At 45.0% G+C, this 12,172-nt stretch overlaps 1 protein-coding gene across 1 annotated transcript; it reads left to right on the plus strand.

Moving 5' to 3' along the window:
- The first annotated feature begins 918 nt into the window (after positions 1 to 918).
- Positions 919 to 2,051, plus strand: Arl14 (ARF like GTPase 14). Its single transcript, XM_075950823.1, has one exon. It carries the CDS (start codon positions 1,040 to 1,042, stop codon positions 1,595 to 1,597), a length of 558 nt encoding a protein of 185 aa, XP_075806938.1. The 5' UTR covers positions 919 to 1,039; the 3' UTR covers positions 1,598 to 2,051.
- Positions 2,052 to 12,172: the final 10,121 nt, after the last annotated feature.

Here is a 12,172-nt window from a genome sequence, read left to right on the forward strand (position 1 = left end):
TTAAAAATCTTATCCATTTCTTGTTTTAGAATATTAGAATATATATTAGGATATATTTAGAATATATTTTAGAATATATATATACATATATATATATTTTAGAATACACACACACACACACACACACACACACACACACACACACACATATATATATATATTCTGCTCTTCCCGCTGCCTCTCTCCAGTGCACCAACCCCGAAGCCTCAGCTTTATCTCACTAGGCCAGTTACCGCTCATCTTCCACCCATTTTCTGTCTCCTAGAATCTCTGTTAAAACCCCACCCTCCGATGGACTCTGATGACTATGTGCTCTTTTTTGCCTTTATCATGGCGCTGGTGAAGTTCACTTGGGGTCAGTTTGCCATCTTCAGTCTGTCTGTTTTATTGAAAAGTGTATGGGTAAAATATTTCCCCAGAGAAATTTGGTTCTGTGAATAGCGTTAAGTTCCCTGCCTGGAAGTGATGGCTTTGCTTATGAGACTGAGGTTGGCGGGCTCAAAGTTTCCCACTGAGTAACTGGGTAAGAGGAAGCATTTAGATACAGAGAGGGCGATAAACTCTGCGGGTGGTTCGACAGCCCTGATACTTAGTTACAACTGGATAAGATAGTTCTACCAAAGAGTTTAGTTCAAGCTAGTTAAAACCAAAGGTCGCGTTTGTTCTGCGGTGGTGGTCCTGGGAATGTCTTTTTTAGTATTTCATTTCCTCCAAACGTTTGCACCTGAGAGAATAAAGCTGCAGCATCGGGCCACTCCTAATCCTACTCAGTGGCAAAGAATGTCCCCTTTGAGCCACTGTGATACCGGGCTGGTTACTCCCACAGATTCCTCAGGATTGGCTGGGACTGCAAATAAAGCTATTTGACTGTAATCAAGTCGATAAGCTACAGTATAAACGGAGCTGCCAGCCACCTGCTCCCTGGCTACAGATGTGGCGCTCACTTACTTTTTCTCCCTAAACGTTTTCATGCAAGAACTGGGAAGGAACCATTGTCCCCAGCCAGAAGAAAAGAACTTCAAGGAAGAAAAATCCCAAAATGGGATTGCTGAATTCTAAAAATCCCAAAGGCAAACAAGCCCATATTCTTCTTCTGGGACTCGACTCTGCTGGGAAATCTACTCTGCTTTACAGGTTAAAGCTTGCTGAGACTCTCACGACCATCCCAACCATCGGCTTCAACGTGGAGATGGTCCAGCTGGATACTGATCTTCCGCTCACCGTGTGGGATGTTGGAGGGCAGGAGAAGATGCGAACCGTCTGGGACTGCTACTGTGAGAACGCAGACGGGCTGGTGTACGTGGTGGACTGTTCCGACGGCAAGCAGAGACTCAAGGACTCCTGCAAAGAGTTCAAGCACATTTTGCAGAATGAACACATCAAAAACGCGCCGGTCGTCATATTAGCCAACAAACAAGACTTGCCTGGAGCTCTGAGTGCCGAGGAGATCACCAGGATATTCAAGGTGAAGAAGCTGTGTAGCGACCGGTGCTGGTACGTGCAACCCTGCTCAGCTGTCACTGGAGAAGGGCTGGATGCCGGGTTCAGGAAATTGACTGAGTTTGTGAAAAGCCACCTGAAGGCCAGAGAAGCCTGAAGACCTTAGCGTTCTTCAAGCACAGATGAGGCTGTGGAACCGTCCCAGTCTCTGAAAGACAATGACGAAGTGGAAATGGGAATTCTGTTTTATTTCCCATGAGAAGTGAAAAAAGTGAGTTACTGACGTAGTACATTTTCCCGGAGGTTAATTTCACCCCGTCCAGCAAAAGATGGAACTTTATAGCAAACTATGGGGTAATGGTCATTGAGATGGAAGAATTTGTATTTTGAAAAGGTTAATGTGTTGGATGATTTGAAAGTCATATTTAGAACCAGATAAATGTTTATTTATTTTCTACGACCAGTAGAGTAATATCTGTCTGCTTATCCAGTCAGGACTCTTTCAAATGGTTCCCAGCCATTGCACTGCTGCAAGTATTGAATCTCTACCCTGTTCCTGGGTAATAACTGAGTGGTGAGAAAAACATTAAATTATGAAGAGGGAAAAGGTTGGTGCTAGCCTCTTGGAAATCTTTGTTTTCTAAACAGAACCCCTGTTCCACCCCCAGTCCTTCCAGCTTACTGAAATCTGTTTCTGGTGACTTCCTCTAGTGAATCTTTTTTTAAATACATTTTTTTTATTTTTTTTGAGCATTTCATACTATGTATATTGATTATATTCACACGCATACACACGCGCGCACACACGTATGCATACACACACATGCATACACACACACACATACACACACTCCCAGTGAGTCTTAAACAACTTTAGTTGCTCAAAGGAGGGGTTCTGCAGTGTAAACTCTGGGTTTAGAGCTTCACTCTTGGCTACAGCCTTGGGACCGGCTTCAGTGGAACTCAGCTCAGCAGTCCTATTGCCTAGGAACACAGGTGCTCTTGGCACTGACCAAACAGGAAGCCAAGCCAGACTTTGCTCCCAGAGGCCTTGCAGTTCCCTGGGGGAAGTGACAGGAAGCTGGTAGCTGGGGCAGGGCGGAATGCGCTGCCAGTTTTTGCATGAGATAGAGACACACCCAGGGACGGGAAACACTTCTTGTAGGAGATGGAGTTGAAGAGGCTGTCTAGCTACCAGGAATCCCCCACAGGGGGAGGTTAGTCAAGAGACATTCTCATCACTAGGTGATTCTCCAAAGCCATCATGATTACGGGAAGGCATGGGTGGTTGAGCAGCAAAGGAACAAGGGATGGGGTTGGGATCTCTGTGAGAACAGTAGTGTTCCCAGAGAGAGGCCCTGGGACCAACGCTTCTCCTTTCCCACCCCAGTGAGGCTCCTTCGGTGTGGATAATGCCACCAAGCTCCATGGCAACCCCAGTGGCTACAAATCGTAAGACAACAGGGAAAATAAAGGTTTAATAGGTCACGTGTAGGACTGGAGAGATGGCTCAGAGGTTAAGAGCACTTGCTGCTTTTCCAGCAGACTTGAATGTGTTCCTAACTCATGCTGGGTGGCTCACGATGACATGGAACTCCAGTTTCAGGGGATCCTGCGTTCTTTTCTGGGCATTAATTAGCACATAGGTGGCACACACATACATATACACATAAGTAAAAATAAAAATAAACCTTAGAAAAAAATAAGTCAAGGGTGATGGCCCCTGGGTTCCTCTAAAATGTTTTTTTCCTTATAGCTATAATTTGCTCAGCGAAGGTCCTTCTGTGCTTCATAGGATGCCCCCAGGAAAGGAGAGACACATCATAATGGTGACTTTTGGTTTAAAACTGTGCATAGCAGTCATCGGGAGAAACGCTTTCCCGTATCTTCTCATGGAATGTTTACAATTGAGGAAAATAGGCATTAGTATTTCAGTTTACAGACATGAGCATCGGGACTGAACAAGGTGAAATCGCATCTCTCTCTCTCTCTCTCTCTCTCTCTCTCTCTCTCTCTCTCTCTCTCTTTCTCTCTCTCTCTCACACACACACAGATTTAAAAGCTTTATTATGTTGGGGTGTATATGTAATGGAGGTTCAGAAACAACCAAGGAGTCAACTCCTTCCCCTGTGTTGGTCTTGGTGACTGAACTGAGGTCACAGACTTGGCAGCAAGTGCCTTTACCTGTTGAGACGCCTCTCCAGCCAATTACTCCCCCTTTCTTTTATATTTGAGTTTAATACTGTAATTACATCATGTCTCCCTCTTTTTTCCTTCTTCCAGATCCTCCTTTAATGTCCTTCCTTGCTCTTTTTCAAACGTGTGCTCTCTTTTTCACTCATTTTAACTGAGAAATTGCTGGAGTTAATATTGGAATTTAGGTGTGTCTCACTCCAAGAAAGGCCTCTGCCGTTCCTTACCATGTCACTGTAGAGACAAAATATCCTCTCTGTCATCGGTGAGCTTCCAGCACACAAGAGCTGGGGCTGGGCATCTAACTCACTGGTCAAATAACTTTACCAGCAATTCAAGATGCCCTGGTTTGATCCCAGCCAGGGGATGGGGGAACTCTAGGTAATATGGATTCTACAGTGAGGAACGTTCTTGGAAACAATAGAAGGCAAGTACACTAGTTAAGCACACTAACAGATACAAGAAACACGTGGAAAGATCTGCTGGTGGTTCCAGGGAGCTCTGGGACGGTGATGCTAAAGGTTCAGAGCTGAGCTCTCTCCAGAGTTTCACAAGACGACTGAAGTCCCATGCATCTTCCCTGACAGTTCCTTTATGTGTTTCTAATTTAGTCTTAAAGTTAGGAGCCATTCATTTATTTCAATGCAGAATATCTGAACAGAAAGTGTTTCTTTTGTTCCTGCTATTTGGTAATATGAGTTAGGTCAACTCGGTATGATGTAAAATTCAAAGAAAAGAGTTAAAAATACTGGTAGTTGGGGTATGTGTGACTGGTGTAGTAGCCATATGCGGTCTCTTGATAAAGTGGTATTTTCCTGTCATTGAAAACGCTCTCCTCAACAGCAGGTATTGCTCAGAATCTGTGCCAACAGTTCCCAGAAATGTGCGGGGTTGGTTTTACCTAGAACCCACTTTCCCAGCAGTTTCTGGCTTTTCTGTGCTAATTTCACCAGTCTTCCCACCAACATTTCCTGCCTGCTCTCTCTCCTCCTGGCTTGCTTTCCTCTACTCAACAACACGGGTGAGTGAAATGGTATATACACACACAGATGTACACACACGCGTACACACATACTATATACATAATAGTCACTATATATACACACATACTATTTATGCACACACAGTATATATATACACACACTATACATACACATACACACTATATACACACATGCTATACATATAGACACACTATACATACCCACACTATACATATATACACATACTATATATACATACACAATATATATACATGTGCTATATATAAACACACACTATATATACACACACTATATTTGTATGTTCACATATGCATGCATGCACACACACACAAACATACCCCCTTAACCCTCTTCACCCTGATACACTAATAAAGGCTGAATTTGGGGGAAGAGCAGAAGACAAGCTGTAGACAATAGTAAAACAGTAGTAAATTATTTACTAGTAGATGAAAGAGGCTATGCATACTTATACTTTTATGTTTATTACTACACTTTTTATTTATTTTCTTCTATACATTTTGTTTATGTTTTGTGTGATGGTGCCGGAGACTGAACCTAGGGCCTCGTACCTACTAGGTGAGCACTCTGCCACTGAGCTGGGCGACCAGCCTCAGACTTCTTTACTTTACTTTACTTAATGGATTCTCTCAGCTGTTTCATCCTCACGTTTTTATTTTTTATGCCTACATAAATTTTATTGTGTGTATCCGAGGTCTACCATATGGTGTTCTAGGGGACATGGAGGTTATGAAATGGTTTCCACAGTGTGGCACGCTGTCATCTCACACAGTTACTTCTGGGACAAAGACAGCCAGAATGGATTTATCAGCAGAAATCCCAAATGCCCTGGAGCTTTCTCCTGTCCCTGTTACAAACTGAGGCAGAACCAAGAGCACACAGCTGTGGACCCGGCCGGGAAAGAAAAGCCACCATTTCTGAAAAGTGCCAGGGTCGAAGATCTGAAGCCTAATTCCTACACTTTTCAGATACAAGTAAAAATTAAATATTTAAGTTTTCTCTTCTACACATTCTAAGTAAAAGCAGTTCCTCCAGGGCATAATAAAAAACGATAACTAACCAGGCAGAGGTGCCGCATGCCTTTAACCCCAGCACTCGGGAGGCAGAGGCAGGCGGATCTCTGTGAGTTCGAGCCTAGCCTGTTCTACAAGAGCTAGTTCCAGGACAGGCTCCAAAGCTACAGAGAAATTCTGTCTTGAAAAAAACAAAAAACAGAAACAGCAAAATGATAAATAAACCAAACAGCCAGACTTTCTTTTTCACCGTTTATATGCCGTATTTTGTATGATCGCGAACATTGCTGAGTGCTTATGAGTCCAGTGAAGTGTTTATGTCCTCTTTAAATTCCTTGAATTCTCTGATAAAAATTGATAATGACTTTAAAAATCCCCATGTCCTGGGTTCTTCAGGGCAGCTCTCATCTGAGAACACTTCTATAGGACTGTGGGTTAAGGGAAGACTTCCTGTCTTGGGCATCTGTGTTGTTTTCGGTTTTATGATTTGGCTTGTGGATTTTCTTGGGCTGTGTTTGATATGATCCTGGCTTTCCTCTGCTCGGCCCACGCAGGAACTGCTGGTGGGTGAGCTGTTCAGCTAGAGCAGGCCTGTGGGTACAGAGATGGGCAGACGGCCGCAGGCAGTGGGAAGAATGGAAGAGGGAGGGGATGTTTGCCCCTTCAAAGCAGACTCTTGGGCAAAGAGGTTTGAAGGCCACTGGACCTTCCTGGGTTTACAGATGACCACAGGCAGGACGGGACAGAGCTGAGGCGGGGTGGGGAAATGGAGGGTGTGGACAGGAAAGGCGAGCCTCGACTCACCACGCAAAGGCGGCTCCTGAGGGATTGGAACTACTGGACTTCCCAAGACAGTGTCTCATATAGCCCAGGCTGGCCTTAACCTAGTTGTATATCCAAGGCTGAACAATTTATGTTAAATGTTAATATTGTTGGGCTAAGTTACATCAGAACCTAGAAAGCTCACACAAAAGCAAAAGACAGTTATTAGATGACCTAAGTATAAGAGTAGCGTTTTCACAAATAAATTCAATTTGTTTACTTAAAATTTGAAAGGGGATCAGTTGGGGGTGTAGCTTGACGGTGGCGTATTTAACCACTATTTGTGAATTCCTCGGTTCAATCCCCATAGAGGGGTAAGGAGCTGAGCATGGTGACGGACTCCTGGAAGCCCAGCACTTGGGGGGAGGAAGCAGATGTTCAGGGTAAGGTTGAGCTGAGTGAGGCTTGTGGCAAATGGTGGAGGGGATGTTTGGGATGTAGCTCAGCGAGTTGGGTGCCCGTCTAGCAACTTGAATTGTTGAGTTTGTTCCCCTGCACAGATCTGGGACTGTAACCCTAGGCACATGCCTGTAACCCCAGCGCTTGGAAATCAAGGCAGGAGAATCAGGAGTTGAAGGCCATCTTTGGCTACACGGTGAGTTTGAGTCCATTTTGGGCTGCTTGAAAACTTATCTCAAAAAAGAAAAGAACCCAACCATAGGAACATAACAACTATTACCAACCGGTGTTTTAAGCACGTGAGTCTGATGAAGTCGCTGCTAACTCTAGTCCTGTGACTTCCAAGAGGTTAATAAAGGACAGCCACTAAGTATCATGAAGTGAGTTAAGTAACTTGACGTGTACAGATTTTGCCTTTTAATCTGTTTCTATAAGCTAAGTGGGGCTATGGGCCATGATGCTTCTTGGCCCCTAAGCCTAGAAGATGATTCTGTTTTCCTTTTAACCCCCAATGCAGTAGCAGATAGTATTGACTCTACACCCCAGATTCATCTCCCCTGAACACTTTCTGTTCCCACCACCTCCAAAAATCCACCATCCTCTCTCAACCGGGGACCAAGTTCTCCACAAGAATTCTGCCCAGAGGGCTTTCTAAAGATGAAACACATCATATTATTCTCCTAATTTAACTGCCCCCCCCATTTATGTTTCTTCTTGATCTGGTATCTCCCTCCCTTTCCTTAATCCTCCCTCTTTGGTCACCTGTGTCCTGCCTGTTCGTCACTTCCAGCTGTGACTTCCCCAGGGCCCTTGAGCTTCTTGTTTCGCCAGTTTTGGATACACTTCCCTTTAGTCTTCCAATCTGTTTGTTTCTATATTTATTGATGTGTTAAGCTGTGTGGATGTGTTTGGGTATGCGCACACCAGTGCAGGTGCCTGCAGCGTCCAGAGGCCTCGCCACTCCCTAGAGCTGGAGTTCCAGGCAGTTGTGAGCTGCCCGATGTGGCGTCTAGGAGTCTAACTCAGGTCTTCTGAGCCGGCCTCTCCCCAGTTCTGACTCTTTAAATTGTTTGTATCTTCAAATAAACGTGCAGAGATGTCCCCAATTCCTCTTTGACGGAGCCTCCCATCTCAGTATCCCTGCCTCCTACTGACTTTCTTATTCTTTATCCTTTCTTTCCCTCTCTAGAAAGTAAGCTGTTAGGACCAGTCTTGTTCTCTCTTACATCCTAGAATTATGCGTAGGGGAAAATGTCTAAAATGTTTGTAGAACATAAAAAATGGTCTGAACACCAGAGTAAGTCCTATCAGGCTTCAGAAGCGAATAATGGGAGATACAGTGGTCCCATTCCAGCTCGGGAACCAACTCCATGGGCTTCCATCCAAGGGCAGAGCATCTTGGCTTTTAGCACCCAAATGGCGTGGGAATTCTGCTTTGTCACCTGTTTGGTTTTTTAGGCAGGTCCCTTTCCCTCTCTGAGTCAGTTTTCTCAATTCAAACTGTGGCTCAGATCAGGGACAGCCCTTCGCGTGCTGAGCTGTATAGTTTTGGAAGTGCTGGAACCACCAGTGTTAGATTACTCCCAATAAACTAGATCATGTTTCTTGCTTGTCTCTGACACACCCATGCCTCCTCTTTCTCCCAGATGCCCTCTGACCTCTCTCCCCACACCCATCCCAGCTCCTGAGTCACCCTAGAACAGGTAGGAAGGAGGTGACTTAGTTCTCCTTTAACTTAAAAAAAACTTTCAAATCTTTAGAGACGTCGAAAGGAAAGTATAAGAAACATTTATTTTTCACCTATATTTCCCAACATAACAGTTTGTCATATTTTGCACTCTGTCTGCTTGTCTTTCTCTCCCCTTCTCTCTCTCTCTCTCTCTCTCTCTCTCTCTCTCTCTCTCTCTCGCACGCACGCACGCACGCACGCACACACGCACGCACGCACACACACACACGCACACACACACACACGCATGCACACATATTGACTCAACCTCTATGTACATGCAGTGCCACTGCAATGTATACAATTTTAAGAATTATGAAATATTATTTAACAGCCCATAATCATGTTAAAATAATATTCCATACTAGACCTCTTTGGGGGTTGAATGACCCTTTCACGGGGGTTGCCTAAAGTCATAAGTAAACATGGATATTTACATTATGATTCATAATAGTAGCAAAATTTCACTTATGACGTAGCAATGAAAATAATTTTATGGCTGAGCATCACCACAACATGAGGAACTGGATTAAAGGGTGGTAGCATGAGGAAGGTTGAGAGCCACTGTTCTAGGGTGACCACAGTCCTGGGGAGCGAGGCCAGGGCCTGGTGTCTACCAGCTAGGCAAGCACTCACATTTAAGCTGTAGCCTCCAAGACTTCTTATCACTTTGAGAGCAGGTTTCACTAACTTGCCTAAGCTGGCCTTGATTTTACTCTGGAGCTCTGGCTGGATTTGAACTTATAATTTTCCTGCGATCCCCCAAGTAGTTGGGACCATAGTCCTGTGTCACCAGCCCCACCCAATATATCCTTTGGGGAAGCTGTAAATGCATTTATCTATTACATAAGGAGTGGTACTGCTAGAAGGCGTGGCTTTGTTGGAGTAGGCGTGGCCTTGTTGGAGGAAGTGTGTCCCTATATGGGCAGGCTTTGGGGTCGCCTATGCCCAAGTTAGGCTCAGTGTGGCACACAGTTGCTTCTGCTAACCATGGATCAAGATGTAGAACTCTCAGCTCCTTCTCCAGAATCCTGTCTGCCTGCATGCTGCCGTGTTTCCTGCCAAGGTGATAATAGACTGAATCTCTTTAAACTGTAAACTAGTCTCAGCTAAATGTTTTCCTTTGTAAGTGTTGCCTTGGCCATGGTATCTCTTCACAGCAATAGAAACTCTAATTAAGAAAATGGGCAACAGATTCCGCACAGAACATCCAGGAGACCCAGGGAACTATGAAAGACGGAACCTAACAGTGTTGCTTTTCAAACCTGCTAGGGCTAGCCGTGTGTTTTCTGCCATTCTTCCCTTCGCACTGGAGTGGCCCAGGTTGTGGCCCAGTTGCTCAGGGCCCAGATGTGCTCTCTCTTCCAAGTTCACACAGACAGGAAAACACTGAACTTTTATTGCTCTAGTTGGCAGCTAAGGGCTGAAAGTCCTTCTGCCTGGCAAAAAGCCTTTTGATTTCTTCACCTCCTTTCGCTCATGCTTCCATCCAGGGAAGTTCTCCGGACCCACAGGTCCACCCTGCAGCTGTTCTTTTCGGCTGGCTCAGGCAGGGGACCGCAGGAAGGTTGCAGGAGGCTGCATGAAGACTTCTCTTCCCTGGGCTCCTGACTTTAGCCTCCTCCTGAGAAAACGCGTGGTAGATCAAACCCTTCATTTCATAGAAACCTTTCCATGTGCTCTCCTGACATCATTCGTAGATGCTCAGACTCTCCCAAATTTTCCCAGTAAAAACCCCTTTAAGCTGGTTATTATATCCAACAATAGGTCCCAAGCGAGGAAGGGTTACTTGGGAGACAACACTTGAGAGGTTTTCTCCCATTTTAACCTTGTACTTGCTACAAGTAGTACAAGGTAGTACAAGTAGTGCTGGAATTAATCTTTTCTCCAAAGAGATTTGGTCTCTTTTGTTGAGGAATGTATTTAGAAGCCAAGCAATGAAGCTATCTGTTAAGTATTTTTCTCTCCAACAAACCTCTCTGCCGAGGTAATAAGCCAACCAGACCAAATCAAACCGAATTACAAGAAACCCAGGTTTAATGGATGCCAGTGCTTCCGGGTCCCCCCCCCCCCCACAGAAAACACGGGGTGGGGGAAGGAGACCCGGAAAGGCCGTGGAAAACTGGGAGACCACATGTTTGTTCTCTGGGTGGGGGTCAGTTTAAATAGCCTGTGGGAGTGGTTTTGACCCTCCCTGGGGAGAGGTCACCATTTGGCAGGCTTTCTTGGAGGTGGAGTCTGGACTGAAGCCATTCCAGAGAAGGGGCTTTGAGGCCGGGCGATGGTGTCGCACGCCTTTAATCCTAGCACTCCGGAGGCAGAGGCAGGCGGATCTCTGTGAGTTCGAGACCAGCTCTGGTCTACAGAGCTAGTTCCAGGACAGGCTCCAAAGCCACAGAGAGACCCTGTCTTGAAAAACCAAAAAAAAAAAAAAAAAAAAAAAAGAAGGGGCTTTGACCTCCAGCCAAATATTTTAGACTCTTTGGATATATATGGATACCAGGGAGCTGGCGTGACCCTTCCAACCAAACACTCTCTGGTCATTTTTACTGAACACCTGTCACTGGTTGAAGGAGATGTGAAAAAGCAGAAGCAAGGACACACACATGCAGACACATGTACGTGTGTATATGTGTGTATGTATGCATGCAGATATGTATGTATGTGTGTGTATGCATGCAGATATGTATGTATGTGTGTGTATGCATGCAGATATGTATGTATGTATGTGTGTGTGCACTCTTATCTGCACCGAATCCATACCATCAAGTTTTTCCTTATTGTATCCATTTTTTCTTTGCCTCCTCCTCTCCTCCCCTGATTCCCAAAAGCGTCATTGTATTTTCTCTGTGCTGTCCTCCAGCACAACAAAGTGTTTACCGAACCCCTGTGCCAGCACTGCAGCTCCAGCAAGGCCACTCAGGGAAAGCCAAGGTTTATTTTTAGCTCCTCCTGTCCTTAATCACAATGCCCTGTTTAAAAGTCATGCGCGATGATTCTTGTGTGTGACTGGGTTTATAGATACGCAGATTTTAGGCTGTTTATTGAATTTTAATGTTTATTTCTACTTTTTGTATTAATATTATTTAAAAAATTTTGAGTTTATAGAGTATTTATAGTCCTCCAAGGTTCAAATGAAGGCAGGCTGGGTGTGATGATGTACGCCTTGAGTCTCAGCACTTGGGAACCAGAGACAGGTGGATCTGTGAGCTTCAGGCCAGCCTGGTCTACGGAGCAAGTCCTAGGCCAGTAAGTGCTAGGGAGGCCCTATTTCAAAACCAACCAGTCTACCAGCCAAACAACCAAATAAGCAAACAAACAACAAACCCACAACAAAAACCTCCAAACTACTGAAAAGGAGACTTCAGAGAAGCCTGGCGTACCTCTCCTGCCTAGAACCAAACCCCTTCCCTTCTTCCTTAGCTTTCTATTGCTTCACCACTCAAAAGTAGCTGAATGCAGGGCTGGAGAAATGGCTCCAGGGTTAAGAAGACTGGCTACTCTTGAAGAGAACCAGGGAGAGATTCCCAGCACCCACATGGCTTCTCACAACT

This window comes from Microtus pennsylvanicus, chromosome 16 (genome assembly GCF_037038515.1).
Source record: "Microtus pennsylvanicus isolate mMicPen1 chromosome 16, mMicPen1.hap1, whole genome shotgun sequence".
NCBI classification, from domain to species: domain Eukaryota; kingdom Metazoa; phylum Chordata; class Mammalia; order Rodentia; family Cricetidae; genus Microtus; species Microtus pennsylvanicus.